The 19,354-nt window shown below is 38.8% G+C and overlaps 1 protein-coding gene across 1 annotated transcript; it reads right to left on the bottom strand.

The window, feature by feature from the left end:
- Positions 1-5,037: 5,037 nt before the first annotated feature.
- LOC126484213 (uncharacterized) lies at positions 5,038-18,374 on the bottom strand. Its single transcript, XM_050107626.1, has 2 exons — positions 17,692-18,374; positions 5,038-5,464 (listed from the first exon to the last, which is right to left on the bottom strand). Exons 1-2 carry the CDS (start codon positions 18,073-18,075, stop codon positions 5,330-5,332), a joined length of 519 nt encoding a protein of 172 aa, XP_049963583.1. The 5' UTR covers positions 18,076-18,374; the 3' UTR covers positions 5,038-5,329.
- Between the last annotated feature and the right edge of the window lie 980 nt (positions 18,375-19,354).

Genomic DNA, 19,354 nt, shown 5'->3' with positions numbered 1-19,354 from the left:
AATGTGCGCACAATTTTCGGTAATTCAAGTGCTCGGTCACAATGCCATTCAAAACACTACGAGAAACATTAGGAAAGTCACCCCGCAAGGAGGAAATCATAAAGTGTGTGTTTTCTCTCACCTTATTGTCCTCTTCCTGCAACAATCTTTCATTAACAACCAAAGGACGCCCACTCCATTGTTCATATCATGCACATTTGTGCGGCCATCTTTAAAAGCTCTCACCCACTTTGTTACCATTCCCTCACTCGTAATGTTTTCTCTGTAAACTGCACAGATCTCACGATGAATATTCATCGCTTTTAAGCCTTTAGCACTAAGAAATCTTATAACAGCCCGTACTTCACAGTCGGCGGGACTCATGACTATCGGAGCCATCTTAAACACTCAGTAGACAACGTAAACAAGGAAGAACCAGACTGTAATGGCATCAGTGCATAGATTAAGGTACAGGCTTTCATGTAAAAATAAAATTATTGAGATATCTTAGCACGTCTTTTTTAAATTTCAAAACGGTACTTACTTAAAAAACACGCCTCATAACTTCATCCTCCAACTCAATCGGGTATTCATCCAAACTGGAAGGTGGCAGTAGGATAGGTATTTCAGAGCTATGGGGCACTGAATGTATAGCTGAGTCAAAATTAGGATAACTTATGCTTCTTTTGTTTTTTGAATTGAATCACTTTTCATCAACTGAACATAAGTAGCAATCAGTGATATGGTTTTTCTGCTCACACCATATCATAGCAATTCCAAATTAAAATGCATTTTTCTTACCCTTAAACCACAAATAAAGATCTTCTTCACATCTTCTACACAACTTATGGGGGGTCCATGGTTTATATTGATCACCAAGTTTTAATTTAAAGTAAGCAAAATAAACTTTCCTCAGAAAATCACTTATGTTTCTCTGTTAACTTTTAATAGTGTATTCACCACAGATATAACAAAAACTGTTTGGAGAAATAACACAACCTTTTGTAGCCAGGACTAGACAGAAACAACATCACTGTTCACTTGAATAGCAATATGTCTACTGAGAGTTTCTCTTTATTTAATGCGAGGTACAAATCATCATTTGACTTGTCACAACACGATAAAACTGAACAATAAGATTGTTTGCATTTGCTTCTGGCACCCAGGAGTTCATGCTAAACCTGCAAGTGGTAACAAAGAATAGTTAACATTGCAATTTTTTTAAATTAAAGTTTATTTTACCAATTCATTTTTAATAATTATTTAATTAAAAAACCACAAAGGTTTATTACCAATGAACATAAATACTGCAATATACATAAAAACCTATGTGATAGAATTTTTTAAATATTTTTCCTGGTTTTGAGAGGTCAAAATCTATAAGAATATGTTAAAAAATCCTATGTAGTTTTTTAGTTGCAGACCTGTGTTAACCTTTCAGTTGGTTAACAACCTTGTGGCTTTGTCTAATGTTTCTGGTGGAGGATTTCGAAGAGTGCCCACTGGTCACTGGTTGTACATGGCTGGAGCTCTGGCTCAAAGTTTACACTCACCTCTGAGGTTTCTGCAAACACGGTGGGTTGTTGACAGGACAGGGACAATAATTTATTGGCATATTATCACTAAAACTCGGGTAGTGCAGCTTATAGAGCCCAGGCCGCACATTTTCTGTCACTGAAAGTAAGCTGTCTAATGGACCATGCTAGTGAACAATGTTCATTCAAACACTTCTTAAATTAATTCAAATCATTTAATAAAATTAGAGACGTGAACTTCGAAAGTAACATCTATAACACATGTGTTACTAGGCAACTCATTCGCATGGTATTGGACTTTTGGTGATTAAAAATGTAGGAACTAGCTGCTGTCATAGATACATCTTTTTACGTGTTAACTACAGGGTGCCCAGCAAAGGAGTCCCATATTTAAAAATTACATATCTCGAAATCTAAGATTGATAAACAAGTGCAACAAATGGTATGTTTATTGTGAAAGCTGTAAGAATTTTATACAGAAGTTTCAAAATAGTTTGAAAAGCTGCTAAAGACAGTGCTGTAATTGCAATGCATAGCGCCTGTAAATGATGCGTCGCTACACAAGAGCATCAGTTCCACCACAAAATGTGAAAGGAGATTAACATACTGAAGGAAGAGTTTAAAATTATGCATTCCATTGAACAACATGTTTTACTCGAATACCACAGCTTAAAAACAGTCCTACAATAACAAAACAAAGTTTTCAACCACATTTTAACATTCCATAAACCATTTGCAAGCTCTTTACCAAATTCTGGTGGATAGCAGCAGGGCTGATGATGTACATAGAGGGGAATGCTGGCACCAGGCAAGCTGTAGTTACTCCTAAAAATGTCGCTATGTTTTCTGGAATTATTCAGCAAAATCCAAGGAAATCTGTCTAAAGAGCTGCAGCAGAGATTGGTTTGAAGTGTTCCCGCAGGCAGATAATACTGAGACAGAGCATACACATTTCCATTCTAAATGCAAAGCCACCAAGCCATACCTGTATGAGGTGTGTGACAAATAGTTGACTTTGCTAACCAGATTATCAAAATGATTGATATTGAAGGATTTCTTGTTGCCTGCATCTGGTTCACAGATGAAGCACACTGCCGCTGGAATGGAGACACGAACACACAAAACTTACAACTAAATCCCCATTTGTGGGAAGTGAAACTACTGTATTCTCCCAAAGTTACTTTTTGTGCTGTGGTATGTAGCAGAGGCACTTTTGGCTCTCTTCTCGCACAAGAAACAATCAATAGTGAACATTATGTTGCAACATTTTGTCACCACACAACCAGTGATGGAGGATCGAGCAGGCACCGAGTACTTAATACAAGATGGGGCCAGATCATATTGCACTGAACAAGTGTTTCACTTTCTTGGTGAATACTTTGGGAACAGTCATTGCATTGGGTTATTGCAAATTTACTGGGTCAGGGATGGATTGATCTTTGTATTCGCCCCATCTGAGGCCTTGTGACTACTTTTTGGGGGGCACATTGAAAGTCAGTGTCTATTGGAACCATCCCACCATGCTGGGACAAGCTCGGATTGGTGGTCCCTGTGGCATTTGAATCCACTTCCACTGGGACACTACCTGATGTGATGGTAAATTTCATTCTTCATTTGTGCCACCTCCTTACAGTGAGTGGTGCACAATTAGAAAGACTGTGATGTGACTGCAAAGAATGGTTGCAGAGCTGACTATCTAAGCGCCATCTGTTAGCAGCTTCCCAAACAATTTCGAAGCTTCTGTATAAAATTCTTACAGTTTTCACCATAAGCATACAATTTGTTGCACTTGTCTATCAATCGTAGTTTTCAAGATATTTAATTTTAAAATTGGGGCTCCTTCACTGGAAATCCTGTTTGAGAAGGCTTTGTGCACCATGGGAGCCACTTTTGTTGAATGGTCGCCAAAAAAGCAAATGGAAAAACTACTGTGTTCTGTTTGGACTATATCGAAAGACGTACAACCAGCTGTAAGAATTTTATACAAAAGTTATACAGAACCTCCAAAATACTTTGAATAGCTGCTAACATATGGCACTGTTGGGTCTGGGTCGCTTACTACATGCTAGGAATGGAGCGGTAATTAAAGCAGCAGGTGTAAGTCACTGGCACCGCACAATAATGTGAAAGGTATATGGTCTGCTGGTGAAGCTATGACCATTGATTTTGGGGGAGCAAATGCAATTCTTCTTGAATGTTATCTTGAGAAGGGCAAACCAATAGCTGGAGAATACTTTACCAGTCTTTTGAACAAAATGGATGAAAAAATATGCAAGGAAAGGTGTGGATTGAAAAAGGATGAGGACAAAAAATCATCACTTATCGGGCCAATGTGCCTCCCCAAAAATGTTGCTTTGGCAGTGAGAAAACAGGGATTAGGAGAATGGCTTGTTGCAATATCCACCAGGTTCACCAGACTCGATATCCATTACAGTTCATTTATTCCTAGAGCCTAGAAATGTGTGACTACAAAGTGTTTTGAGAATGATGAAGAGGTTGCAAACACTTTAGATGGTTACATAAATTAAATAAACTTTTGATTGACATTTTTATTCAACTTACTGATGCGTATCTATTGTCTCCGTCAAAGTGCTCCTCTCTGCTGTTCAGTCACTTTTTGGTTTGCCCATCAGTGGCTGAGGGAGGACAGTAATGTGACTGCTGAACAGGCACGCACATTGTCACTATGAAGAAACCATGAGCTGTCTTACAACAACTGTGGTCTCTCTTTACAAATTTTTTCATGTGCCTGTTTGAAAAAGGACCATTTGAGATTACATTCCCTTCTGCAAGTTCTCTGACTGTCAAATGATGGTTGGAAGTCACCAGACTGCTGATATTTTGAAAGCAAGTGCCATCAATTGAAGCCAAACACTTTGCTGGTGCAGAATAAGCTTCAGCTGATTAACAAATACTTTTTAATTCTGATAACCATTTATAACATTGTGTGTGACCTAGAGCAACATCTTTGAATAAGTTTTCTTCAGAAGGTCAAAGGTTTCCCACTTTCACATTACATTTTATATCACATGACAGCTCTTGTGAATTAGACCTTGCAAAAACCTTGACACTATACCATCTTCACCTAAAATAATAATATCTCCAAAATTAAATATGATGACAACAATATGATGGGTCAGGAAATTGCAACAGATAAAGTATTGCCAACAACACCTACCTAAAAGCTTAATTCCTGCATAAAAAAGATGATTTGGTTACTTTTCCAACAGAGCCCGCACATCACAATTTTGAGCTGAATTAACTGAGTGGAAGAAACAAGGGGCAAATTGTACTGACATAAAAGAGGACTATGTAAAAAAACAAATTAATTTTTTACCTACAATCATAATCTTTCACTGAGAGGCTAAGAAGTTTACTCCTTGCCCTTGTAGCAGTTTTTCAACATTTGTCTCTGAAAACAGTGCAGGAGACATATTTCCTGTGTTTAAAACAATGAGAGGGATTATCCTGGATGTTACTGGTAACAGACAATTACACTTAATGGTTGTATGACAAATGAGCATTAAATGGCATTTGTTTTTATTTATATACAGTTCACATGCCCACAAATAATTTAAACAGTTTCATTCAGGGTTCTTTAAGATATTATTCTAGCATAATACTGACAGTCATATCACATTTACACAGATTTAAACAGAACTATGAAACAATCTAACAAACAGTGCTGAATACTGCATCACCATCCGCCACTGAATTGTCTCCTCATATATAATGACAAAAAATATAGTTCTGTGAGGAGAGACATGTTCTTTTTTTATTTTATACCTTGCACTGAAAAAATTCTTCCCTGTTAACTATAAGCCATACAATGCTTTCATTTTCTCATCATTCTCCTTGTCCGCTGCATCATCATCATACACCCAGAAGGAAGAGTTAAATCGGCTAGTTTTCTTCTTGGCTTCAGGTACCTTCTCATGGTCAAAAATGCACTGAAACAAATAATGAAGTGATATCCATATCCATAAGTAATCCAATGAAGTTATTACAGTAAGTATCAAAATTAAATTTGACTATGGTGCTTAGAGACTACTGCATAATAGGTGTAAAACAAAGCTTAGGGTTAGAGAGATGCTGAAGGAAATGAGTTTGGCTGTCAAGAAGGGAATGTGTGATGCCTTCAACTGCTGTTGCAGAATATTATTGAAGGACCTCTCAGAAAACCCAAAGAAATACTGGTCATATGTAAAGGCAGTTAGCACTACCAAAGTTAGTGTCCAGACACTCAGGCATGAGACAGGGACTGAAATTGAGTGTAGAAAAGTGAAAGCATAAATGTTGAATTAAGTCTTTAGTCTGCCAGCTTTGTTTGTTACATACATATCTGATCACCAAGATATTCATGGCAAATTAAAGATGGGTTCTACCTGAAATGAATCAAATAAAGTCTTTGGTGGCTTCTTATTTAGTGACCAATACAGGAATTGTTCAGTGCTCCTACTGATTCCCAATTTAATTCTCGCACCACTGGAAAGATGAGTGATACATATTTTAGTGTCAGATAATTGAATTATGCTCCAGGTTCCGATGGAATCCCTATCAGATTCTATAGTGAATTTGCAGCTGAGTAAGCCCCTCTTTCAGCTGTAATCTACCGTACATTCCTCTGAGATGTGGCAGTGACATGTAATTTGCCTATGCATGCCCATTTACAAACACAAAAATTACATGACCCCTTGAGTTGGAGGAAAGTATAAATTATTGTATACCTTGGAATTAGTGGCTCCCATGAAGGCTCCTTGAATTCTGGTGCGAACCACATCTCTCATTGATTCTGGATATGAGACCTATGCATTCCAACTCAATTGGAGGAAAAAGTTTTTGATATTGCTAAGCAACAGTCATACAATTTTTTAATTTCATTTTATTTATTTTTTTAGGGAACACACCACCATTTGATTGCTTTATTGTTTATTTAAGTACAACCTAGGTTTAGGCCTCTTATGCCATTTTCAAGTATTTGATTTTATGTCTTTAACATATACTGCAGGACACTTAACATGTTGTCAAGCTCAAACTTGGCCATAAATTAAGAAAAAACATTAGCTCCCCACAAAATGCCAGATTTAAAATCACCATCTTGTAACTGATCATTAAATAATCGTGGGAGCAAGTCACATTGTGAAAACAGGCTTATGCTGCCAAATAAAAGATGAGCATGAGGACATGTGTTCATCTTTTATTAACCAACAAAGCCTGCTTTTCCTAAATATGATGTGCTCCTATGATTATTTAATGGTCTGTTACAAGATGGTGATATTACATTTGGCATTTTGTGGGGAGCAAATATTTTTCTTAATCTACGGCCAACTTTGAACTTGACAACATATTAAGTGTTCTGGAATATATGTTAAATACATAAAATCAAATACTTGAAAATGGCATAAAAGACTGAAACCTTGGTTGTACTTAAACAAACAATAAAACAGTCAAATGGTGGTGTGTTCAACAGGAGGCTACAGGGCCTCAACAATATAGTCTGTTTTTACCAGACACATTAGGTACTAATTTGCTGGCCAACTCCTCTCTTCCCTGGCTTATCATTTTTTTCAAAGTATGCTAAGGTTCCACATGTTACCTATTGGGATGTTACTCTGTTTAGTAAGCTAGCTAATGAGAAAAAGAAATTTATCATAAGTGATGGAGTAAATTGCTGCGAGTGCTAGTGTGTGTGTGTGTGTGTGTGTGTGTGTAATTAAAGTGCAGCTCTCACAGAAGTCCAGTCTGGGGCATATTAATCATATGGCAGCGAAACTTGGTGGATACACTAATGTGGAACTGATTTCTGGCCACAAGGTGCAAATCTGGCACTGTATAGCATCTCGTAAACATCCTTGGTGCCCATAATGAACAAATTGTGTAAGCAGCAGTTAATAATAAATCAACATTATGGCTGCCTCACTTGTTTGACGTTTTCTGCTCATGTCCCAAAACACTAGTTTATTGGAGAATTACTTCGTTTTATGGGGTTGAATTGATACAGAATGTGTTGTCACAAGTCCCAGCATAAATTAGAAAGGAGCAAAATGCATTAAATTAAGAACTGGCCAAGATGAAAAGTTGTAACCTGGAAGGTGTAATACTTGTTGAAACGGAGGTGGAATCAAAAGTTTGATGCTCCAATGAGTAGTTTTATGTTCATAATAATTATCTAAAATATTGATAAATAATGGTGATGGTTTCAGTGTTTTCATGGGAATGCAAGTGATAAGAAAGACTTAAGAAGGATGAGGGAAAGAAGTCTGTTTATATGTTGAACATTATTATAGTTATACAAACAGCCAAGCAGTGGCATTACCACCCTAGCAAGGCTACTTCCGGTTTTTGTTGCCTTTATTCGCAGTTGCATACGAGACAAAGCTGGCTTTGAATCATATGCACAGTAGGCAAGTGGGGGGAGAGAGAGGAGGTGGTGGGGTGGTGGTGACCAGCAGTAGCAGTCAGATACCGTCTCCCCCTCCCCCTCCCCCCTCCAACGGCCCACTGCCCTCCACAACTGTCTCTAATCCATTGACCACCATCACCTACAATACAACAAGACTTAAGAGTCTGCTTTGAGTGCGAGAGAAGGGTAAAACTACTATTGCCTGTGGAGAAAAGAAAATAAAGCAGTAGTGAGAAAATTTTGCTTGTGTTTCCAATTTGTGGATTCCATTTGTTTTATGTATTAACAGCAAAAGTTTTACATTTATCTGGTATGATGAAAAGGTCCTGGATAATTCTGGTTAATGATAAGGAATTTCTCAAGCAAGCAGTACAACAATTTGTCTAGCCATCATCATCATCTTTAACAGTTCCCATTCCCAGGCTGGGTCTGTTTGGGATGTAAATCTCACCATCTAGTCCTGTTTTCCCACAATCTTTCTGTGTTCACTCTGGATCAGTCCTTGCCTATGTTTTCAACACTCTCCTCCTTCAGCCAAATATCCCTTGGTCTTCCTCTTGTTCATTTCCTTTGCATCACCATTTCATGTATCCTCTTATTTTCCGTTCTCTGTCAGTGTCCATGCCATATTGGCTTCAATATTTCTATCCTGCTCTGCAAGGGTTCTTTCACTATTTCCCTTACCCTTTCATTCTTCATCCTATCTCTCCTTATTATTCCTATCCTAGTTCTGGCGAATTTCATTTCATGTGCCTGTTACTATGGTTACATCTCTTTGCTTCATTACCTATGCTTTAGATGCTTAGGTCAATACTGAGATGCAGTAACTTCTATATATTACTTCTTTGCATTTTTAAGGGATGTCTTTGTTCCAAACCAGGCTCCTAACACATCACATAAATGTGTCAGCCTGTCTGATATGTTCACTGATCTATTTCTCATTTTTTACATTTTCATCTGTCACACTTCCCAAGTACTTGACACTTTACACTTTCTTCAATTGTTCATCTGCAATCCTTATTCCGCTAGTTGGTCTATCTTTCTTTCTAGCTGTAACCAAGATCTCACATTTGTTTACATTACAGATCAATCCATAGTGTCTTGCAGTTTCTTCCCTAGCCAAGCATTCAGCTGTTCCTGAATCTCCTCCTCCCTGTTTCCCTGAGCATCAAGTCATCTGTGAACATCACTGCTGTCATACTGTCTTCTCCAGTTTTTCCTGCCACCTTAGTCATTATCTCATGCAAGAGCACAATGAAGAGGAAAGGTGACAGTGCACTGCCCTGTTTCATGCCACTTGTTTGCTGGAACCAATCCATCCTTTCACTTTCCACTTTCACACAACCCTGACTTCCACACTACGTCCCCTCCACTGTGCTTGTTGTTGTTTTTTTTCCACTCCCTTCTTTTCTAGTGCTCTGCAGACCTGTCTTCTACAGACACTACTATCAGATGCCTTTTCTGTATCAAGAAAGGACGCCACGAGATCTTCCTCTGATTAATAGAGATGCTCCTGGAGCTATTTCACTGCAAATATGAGGTCAAGAGTTGACCTCCCAGGTCTGAAGCCATGCTGTTCCTCTCCCACTTTGTTCTCGACTCTTGTCTGGATTCTGCTCTCCAGGATCTTCTCATAAACCTTGGCACAGTGCGGTACCAGTGTGACACCCCAGTAGTTTCTACTCCCTTTCTTGGATATAGGGACAATTAGTGCCCTGTTCCAATCTTCTGGAGTCTTCTCATTCCACACTACCCTCATCATGCGACGCAGCCACTGTTTCCCAACCTCCCCTGCTGCCTTCACAATTTTGACACTTCCTTCATCCAAATGTAGCGCCCTTCCTCCTTTCATCTTGTCCAGTGCCATTTTGATTTCTTTCATTGTCAGGGTCCCCCCTCCCCTCCCCGAGTTTACTTCTACCACCTTTAGCTTTAGATTATTGTTATCATCTCCAAGTCCATTTGGATTTTGCAAGTGCTCAAAGGACTCCTTCCACACTCTTTAGTGTCTCTTTGTTATGAACCTCTCTACATATTTCTAAAAAGCATCCGACTGAGTACCACACCTATGCTTATTACCAAATATGCAACTGTGTAGGATATTTGTGACTGGTTTGAACATTTTTTGATAGGGAGTATACAGTGTATTATCTTGGGTGGAGAGTTATCAACAGTTGTAGAAGTAACTGCCCCAGGGAAGTGTGCTGGGATCCTCGCTGTTCAGGTTGTATACGAACAGCCTTAATAGTAACCTATGACTCTTGCAGGTGATGCAGTTATCTACAATAAAGTACAGTTTCAGAGAAGCTGCACAAATATTTAGCTGGATCAGATTTCAGAGTGGTGCAGATACTGACAAACAGCTTTAAATTTTTTTAAATATAAAATTTTGCATTTTGCAAAATGAAACAATGTAGTACCTTATGACTACATTATCAATGGTCACAGTTGTCATCAGTCAGTTCAAACAAATACCTGGCTCACTTTTTAGGGATATGAAATGGAACAATCACATATTTGGTAAAGCAGGTGGCAGACCTCAGTTTATTTGTTAGAATACTAGGGAAATGCTATCAGTCTACAAAAGAGATGCTTATAAATCACCCATGCAGCCCATCCTGGAATCCTGATCAATTGTGTGGGACCCATAATAAATACGACTAACTACGGAGATATCGAATGTATACAGAGAAGGACATCACAAATGGTCACAGATATCTTTAACCCATGGGAGATTGTCACAGAAATTCCAAAGAAACTGAACTGATAGACACTTGATAATAGATGCAAACTATCTTGTGAAATCCTTTTCATAAAGTCTGAGAACCAACTCTAAATGATGACTACAAATATGCTACAGCATGCCTATGTATTGCTCCCATAGGAATTGTGAGGATAAGATCTGATTAATTATAGCATGCATAGAGGCATTTAAACAGTCATTCTCCCTGTGCTCCATATGTGAATGTAACAGGAAGAAGTCCTAATAAATGGTGCAGTGGAAAATACCCTGTTTCTTGCATTTCACAATGATTTGCAGAGTACAGATGCTGATGTAGAATGGAATGAGATTTGCCACTTTTTTGCAAACTTATACTTTTTCTGCATCAGTCACCTTTATATTACAATATGCATGTAGTAATTAACAACTTATAGCGTGTGTTTAAAACTCATTTCATCAGACTGGAGGGAAGCAAGCTTTGTAGTAAGTGCAATAAAATTTGGCTGACGTCTTCCTGTATGAGTCACACTCTAGTGAAAATTTTTGCCCATGAAAACTTGAAATAAAACTGAAGGCAATAAAAGGCATAATACACAATGTAGTGGGAGAGAAATATGCTAGTGGGACTGAAACATCACTGTTGTGGAAAAACTGACAGTGAGATCCAAATAATGGCCACTTGTAGGTTGCGGTTGCAACTAGGATATACCTAACTTTTTGTACACTTAAATGTTTATTGTTTCAAATTAAATACTCTGCAATTGGATGAATAAAAGATTAACCCACCAAGTGGCAGCAGGAGAAAACACATATGAAGATACTGAAACTTGCAAGCTCTTGTGGCAGAAGGGTTGAAGGGGAAGGAAGAGGGGTGTAGGAAAAGAACTGCTGAAGTTTAGGAAATAGGGAAGTTCAAAAAACTCACTCAGAACCCCATATTACCCTGTCTTCCACATTTAAGCTCTCATGTTTTCATATCTTGTCCGGTGCAGTCCCCAGCAGTCAGTCTTTCCTTCTCATTCCGTCCGGTATGTCTTTCCCAATCTGGTGTTCTGGGTGACTTTTCCAAACTCTCCCCATTCCCTAAACCTCACCAGTCCTTTCCTTTCACCCCTCTTCCTTCCCCTTCCATTCTTGTGTGAGAAGAAGGAGCCACTGGCTCTAAAAGCATGCAAATTTTAATACCCTAATAAGTGTTTCCTCCTGTCTCTGCTTGGTGAGTAGATTTTCTTATCTGTTCAGTTGCATTATATTTTCAAAAATTGATTATTTTCATTAATAAAAACTAATAATCTGGAAGTATAAGAAATATCTATAGACTATGCTTCCTTATGTGGAATTCCAAATGGAGTTTTATATTCTGGGGCAAAATTTGATAACGGAATACCAGCCATCCTCAGATAGGAAGCTGTGAGGATGATTTGTGAATTGTGCTGTAACAGATCAGTCAGTAAGAACATTACCCACACAAGGCAAGGTCCTGGGTTGAGTTCTGGTTCAGCACACAGTTTTAATCTACCAGGATGCTTCAAAACTACACATAGGCTACTGCAAAGTGGAAAGTTCATTCTGAATGGGAAAGGAAATTGAAAGTTCCCAAGTACACTAGACTCTCACTAATCCGGCCATTCCATGCACATATGGGTGCCAAATTAGCAGAAGAGCCGGATTGTTGAGAGATCTGTAATTTAGTTTAAACACAAAAAGACTATACTTTATTAAATCCAAAGAAAATTCATATTTGTAGAAACTGAAAGTATATACATACATGCTTGTATATGTACAGTACTATAACTGTCACAAACTTTTAGTTGTCACAATGATAATAAGGAACAGTGGAATGCTTTATCGTGCAATTGCTTTACAAGCATCGACATCAATGGTTGTTGCATAACCAGGAATATTTGTGCCGCTGCAGCGCTATCTTTGTGAGAAATGTTCATGTTCTCTCCTCCTATGTCCTCTTCTTCATCAATTTCTTCATAAGTTTTCTGCACTGTTTCGATTATTTCTTCATCTGTTAAAGTTTGATTTATCTCTCTGTTTTCCTCATTCAGCCACTAGCAACACATTCTCCTTATTAAAAACAGCTAGAACCAGTTCTTCATTCTCACTATTTCACATAATCGTGCAGTTTCCCAACTCACTCCCCATTTGGGTTGCGTACTGTCAAATACACTACTGGCCATTAAAATTGCTACACCATGAAGATGACGTGCTACAGACGCGAAATTTAACCAACAGGAAGAAGATGCTGTAATATGCAAATATGCTTTTCAGAGCATTCACATCAGCCTGGCACCGGTGGCGACACCTACAATATGTTGACATGAGGAAAGTTACCAACAGGTTTCTCATACACAAACAGCAGCTGACCGGCGTTGCCTGGTGAAACGTTGTTGTGATGCTTCGTGTAAGGAGGAGAAATGTGTACCATCACGTTTCCGACTTTAATAAAGGTCGGATTGTAGCCTATCGTGATTGCGGTTTATCGTTTCACGGCATAGCTGCTCGCATTGGTCGAGATCCAATGACTGTTAGCAGAATATGGAATTGGTGGGTTCAGGAGGGTAATACGGAACGCCGTGCTGGATCCCAATGGCCTCGTATCACTAGCAGTTGAGATGACAGGCATCTTATCTGCACCTGTAACAGATCGTGCAGCCACGTCTCGATCACTGAGTCAACAGATGGGGACGTTTGCAAGACAACAACCATCTGCACGGACAGTTCGACAACATTTGCAGCAGCATGAACTATCAGCTCGGAGACCATGGCTGCAGTTACCCTTGACGTTGCATCACAGACAGGAGCGCCTGCAATGGTGTACTCAACGACGAACCTGGGTGCACGAATGGCAAAACATCATTTTTTTCAGACGGATCCAGGTTCTGTTTACAGCATCATGAAGATCGCATCCGTGTTTGGCGACATCGCAGTGAACGCACATTGGAAGTGTGCATTTGTCATTGCCATACTGGCATATCACCCGGCATGATGGTATGGGGCGCCATTGGTTACACGTCTAGGTCACCTCTTGTTCGCATCGACGGCACTCTAAACAGTGGACATTACATTTCATATGTGTTATGACCCGTGGCTCTACCCTTCATTCGATCCCTGCGAAACCCTGCATTTCAGCAGGATAATGCACGACCGCATGTTGCAGGTTCTGTACGGGCCTTTCTGGATACAGAAAATGCTCGACTGCTGCACCAATTGAAAACGTCTGGTCAATGGTGGCCGAGCAGCCGGTTCATCACAATACGCCAGTCACTACTTTTGATGAACTGTGGTATCGTGTTGAAGCTGCATGGCCAGCTGTACTTGTACACGCCATTCAAGCTCTGTTTGACTCAATGCTCAGGCGTATCAAGGCCGTTATTACAGCCAGAGGTGGTTGTTCTGGGTACTGATTTCTCAGGATCTATGCACCCAAATTGCATGAAAAAGTAATCACATGTCAGTTCTAGTATAATATATTTGTCCATTGAGTACCCGTTTATCATCTGCATTTCTTCTTGGTGTAGCAGTTTTAATGGCCAGCAGTGTAATTTCTTTCTCTTTGATGTCACAAATACTTGCTCATCCACCACCTCTGTACTCAGCAGCAACGGTTTCCTGTGAAGAACCTTGTTTCCGCTTATCTAAAATTTTGAGTTTTTGCTTAAGACCTACCGTAAAGTGTTTCCTTTTTTGAACCATAATACTAAACTGCAAAGGAAGGCCACATATTCAAATATATTTAGCTTTGTTTAACACTTTTGCACATGATAATTCACTGTTGTGGGTGTCATTTCTGCTTAAGGGCCTGGAGTCTGTATATGGGCCAGATTACTGAGAGGCCAGACTGCTGAGGACTGGATTAGTGAGAGTTCAGCATATTCCAGACTAAAGTAAAACATTATTAATTACTCCTTTTATAATTAGTGTAAATATTTTGACTCTGGGATCATAAATTACATTCAAAGCTAATGTTCACATTGAGCAGGTTTTAATTTTACCAGTATATAGGCACAGCCTGACAATGTTACCTGGATTAGACACGTTACATAAATACTCAGTATGAGGTATTAGATAAAAGCAGCCACAGAAAAAGCTTAAGACAAAGGGCAAAAACCATTAAGTAGCTGCTTTTCATGTATTCTTAAACTAATTTAGAAATAATTTTCATAATAATCAATGTAAATAGATTAGCACTACTCATAACTAGATGTTAATATAATAAACAGCGGTAGCACACAGTGGCTGCTTCAGTCAATTAATGTGTAGTTGGACTCTTTCCACACCCTTTATGGTGGGATTTATGGAACATGTGTGAGTGAGAAATTTTTTTGGAAATTTGTGGTAAGGTCTTATGGGACCAAACTGCTGAGGTCATCGTTCCCTAAGCTTACACACTACTTGTTCCTAACTTACGCTAAGGACAACACACACACACCCATGCCTGAGGTAGGACTTGAACCTCCGATGGGGGGAGCCCCACGGACTGTGACAAGTTGCCTCAGACCGAGCGGCCACTCCCGCGTGGACATGAGTGAGAGCTAGTAAGAGGAACTAGCCTCGAATTTGTTTTTATCAGGTTAGGAAAACCACATACAACATTCTGGATTGAATGCAAGTTCACTTCTATTGATTTGACCACTTAGCGCAGCTGAGTACAAGCTTGGACTGGACACCAAGGAAAAAGAAACCTGGAATGAGATTTGAATGCTGTTCCTTTCAACTGTGAATCCAGAGTATTAACCTCGGTGCCACTGCAGTCACTCAGAGTAATCAAGGACCAAACTCTACCAAACAATACAAAGATTAGATGATTGCATAGCAGGTTTACAGTAAATACTTTAAATATTCATCTCACAAAGGCTATCACTATGCAATTTAAAACATATAAAACAAGCTGCTGGAACCACAATTAGATATTGTGTGTAAATATCCTTGGGACAGAGCCAGGCAGCAAGCCTAAATGGTTTCACCACACAGATAAAGTAATGAAATAGTACAGTTCAACAAGTTTTGCGCTTAACATTGTGTCTCACTGCACTGACTTCATGATTAGGATACTTTTTTTACTCCCTTTCATCTTAAGGGGTTGTATTCTGGGGAAATGTAGATTAAGTCAATAAAGTATTTATTCTGCTGTAGTTTTCAGTAAGAATATTGTGTAAAAATCTGTTGAAGATATTGAAATTCTTACATGTACTTCAAGTGAATTCAAGTTATAAATGCCGGATTTTGGATTTATCCCATAATGTAAGAGTGTTCTGAAATGTGTTGTCATATGTATCCAAATAGAAAGAAAACAGGATACTGACAATATTCTTTTGTGTCTATATTGCTTTTTTTATAATGTAGATTGTGGAAATAGAGTAGCCCAAGACATAATTTTAGTCAAAAAATGACAATCTGATTATTATTTGAAGAAGCCAGTTGATGTGAATATGAAATCTTAGAGGTCTAGGTTAAGTTGAAAAGTTGTAGTTTGGTTGAGAGTTTGCAAAGTGGCACAAATGGCTTCAGTTAATTTCATTTTCTCTGTACATTTACTGCTCAGCTGTATTAATTGCTATTACAAAAAGAAAAAAAATGTTTGAGCTGAACTGTAATTTACATAACCCCAGCACAATACTCTAAAATAAAACCCATGAAAGTTTTGTCCACTTGTTTAAGGTTCGGAGTGGAATTCTATATTGTGGTGTAAGATCTCTAAAAATGCTCTAATAAGAATAAAGTAAGAAATTTAGAATTCCTATAAATGGAAAGAAAATTGAGAATATGCCACTAATTCTAAAAATTATCTGATTATTTATATTCACGGATTGAAGATCCCTATTCACAGTATGACAAGTAGCAATGCTAATTTAAGGTGGTCTTTACTGTTATGGTACAGATAATACTTGTTCTATGATAAATATCCAAGCTGTCATATAGCTACTAAGGAGATAAACAGTAGATGTTTAATATAACTGAGAAAGCAGTCAGATTTTTTTCAGTGTACTGACTTGCCTTTTATTTTACTATGTTGAATTCTGACTGAGGAGGTATAAACAACTTATAATGATTAAGCACAGCAAATTTTTTATGCAGTTTCTAACAGCTGTTTCAGTTTTTTTACATATATTCCAACTGGTTCCACTTACCTGAATGTTCTTCTTGAAGGAATTTACAGAATACAATGAATGGATGAGTACCCATGCATAAAACTGTAAGCTTGGGTGGATATTCTTTAATAGCATGGTAAGATTCTAACATCAAATGTACATTAGCTTGCAGCAAAAAATACAGATAACCACTTTCCTCATGCTATAATTGCTAAAGAAGTGGGTAAAACACTTTAACCATTACTGTCTGCTGCAGACTTCAGAGTGAGATGACAAAATTTAGGAATTTAAATGTAACTCCTGCCAGTGCATCATTCATTATGAATTCACATAAGGATCAATGTATTCTTGATACATGCTTACATGTTATTGTTTCAGTAAACACACTAATTGGTGAGAAAATGCTGAGCTCTGCCTTTAAATCATGTGTTATCATTGTGGCTGCTGCACTACCAATAAAATCATGTGTGAATGTAATGGTAAGCTGCAATTTATATTGTGTAGTCTTAGGCATGTGAGACTGCTGCATTTCCATTTAAAATATTACGCATGAATATAACGGTAAGCTCCATATTTCATACTGTTTTGTCCTCGTCATGTCCTTCAGATCTGTAAATGATATTAAGTACTGTACTCGGTTTTGCTGCAACTAAATTCTCTTGGTAGCCTCCTGTCTCTTAAACAAAGATTCCAGTTGCTAGTCAGTTAAATACAGGAGAGTTAATGATGGGAGAGGAATAAATATTGTTTCAATATTAATTAAAACTTCGAGAATATAATAGTACCAATGTCGCCTTTGAACCACTGGGAATGAGTGGACTAGGAAATCCCGTGCATACTGAGTTTATAAAGATTGTCAATGCTCTGAGCAGGCGCTATCTGACATTGGTGAACCATACGCAAATGGTGTCTGTTACAGTGAAGGAACATGATTATTGTAAAGATACATACGTGTCTACAAGCTTTTCCACAACATCTTCCTTTCAGAAAGTGGCGCAAACGTGTCTTGATTCGGTCTCCAGTTGCTGGATCATCGTATGTGAAGTGACCACGCCGGACGGCTTCTGCGTGTGCTTCGTGAATAATTCTTTCCTCTGCAGTCAGCTGAGCGTACTGAACCTTCGACTCCATCTCTTTCTCCATCTCCCAAAACTTCTGACGCTTTTCCAGTTCTATGGGATCTTTTAGCTCGATCATTTGTCGCGAGTATTTAGTAGGTTCTTGAGCAGACGGTGCGCTAAACTTCGCAGTTTTAAAAACGATTGGACTCTGAAAGTCTAATAATTTTACTGATGAATGTATGCATTTTTCACAAAACTTTCGAGGTACGAACATTCTGAACACTGACCTTTAACAGATAAGAGAATTCATGGCTTCAAGTGTAAGGTTTCATTTTTATGCCACGAGTTGTTATGTAACTCAAAATGCAAATATAGTTTCGGCTAATGTGAATACTTCGGACATAATGTTGCGAATAATATGACATACATTTTCAGTGCCGCTGTGGTATTCTGTATCCACACAATTCTCCACTTAAGGTAAAACTTTCGTTGAAACGCTATTAAATTTACATGGCGAAAGAAGCACTCGCTGCAATTATGTTACGAGTAGCCATTTAACGACAGTACGCTGTGTTGCTATTTGCCGGCAACACGAGACGCCAGTGATATTTTGAGGAAATATTGCTTGTCTTTCCATAATGAAAAGGCAACAGAAATGATTAAAAAATGTTAATAAATCGTCAACAAAGGAAAGAGAATTTTACATCGGCGCATTTGAACGTTGATTTCTGCCCAACAAGTTGGAGTTCCAGGTACCATGGCCGATATCACAACTTTTCTGGTAACTGCTGCGCTCTATGTATGGCTTGGCAAATCAAAATTTCACCGTTCCGTTCTACTGTGTATTCACCTTGCTTCGTAGTTCCTTTTTGAATTCACACAGTCGACGATTTTCTAGCTTTAGATCTAGTTGTGAATCCAACTGGATTTTTTATGATCGAAAAACACACGTACGTAAGTTGTATAAAGCAAAACTTCGGACATCTTTCTGACAATGATGGACAACTGTTGAACATGCATGATATAGGCTTAAAATGTTGAGCTAATTATAGTTGTATAAATATATCCTATAAGGGCCCCACAAACTTGTACCCGCTCTTCTCCAGCCGAGACCTGAATTTAAATACCAAGCTCCGGCTGTATCACTCCGTTGTCTTACCATCACTAACGTATGGTTCCTATGCGTGGGCCACGATTAGTAAGTCCCGGATGCTGCGCTCCAGCGCCTACAGAACAAAGTTCTCAGGTGGAGTCTTCACGCCCCTCCGCTCACCAGGATTGTCACTCTGCATGAGGAGACAAATACAGCCCTTCTCAAGACGGCCATTCGCCGTAAGGCTCGCCAACTGTACAGAAAAGTGGACGTCCTCCGCGAGCCAATCGCTGGACTCCAATCCATCGGCACAACAGTTCCACGGCGCTGGCATCGATACCCTGTTCCTTTCACCATCCTGGAGGACTCGGATTCGGGCTATGACTGACGTTAGGCCCAATACGACCACGTTTTTCTGCCCCTTTCGTACAGTCACTAGCAGTGGCCTGGTCACGTCCAG

This window comes from Schistocerca serialis, chromosome 6, assembly GCF_023864345.2.
Source record: "Schistocerca serialis cubense isolate TAMUIC-IGC-003099 chromosome 6, iqSchSeri2.2, whole genome shotgun sequence".
NCBI classification, from domain to species: domain Eukaryota; kingdom Metazoa; phylum Arthropoda; class Insecta; order Orthoptera; family Acrididae; genus Schistocerca; species Schistocerca serialis.
Note: the sequence above shows the minus strand (reverse complement) of the source record. Positions and strands in the feature narration are given on the sequence as shown.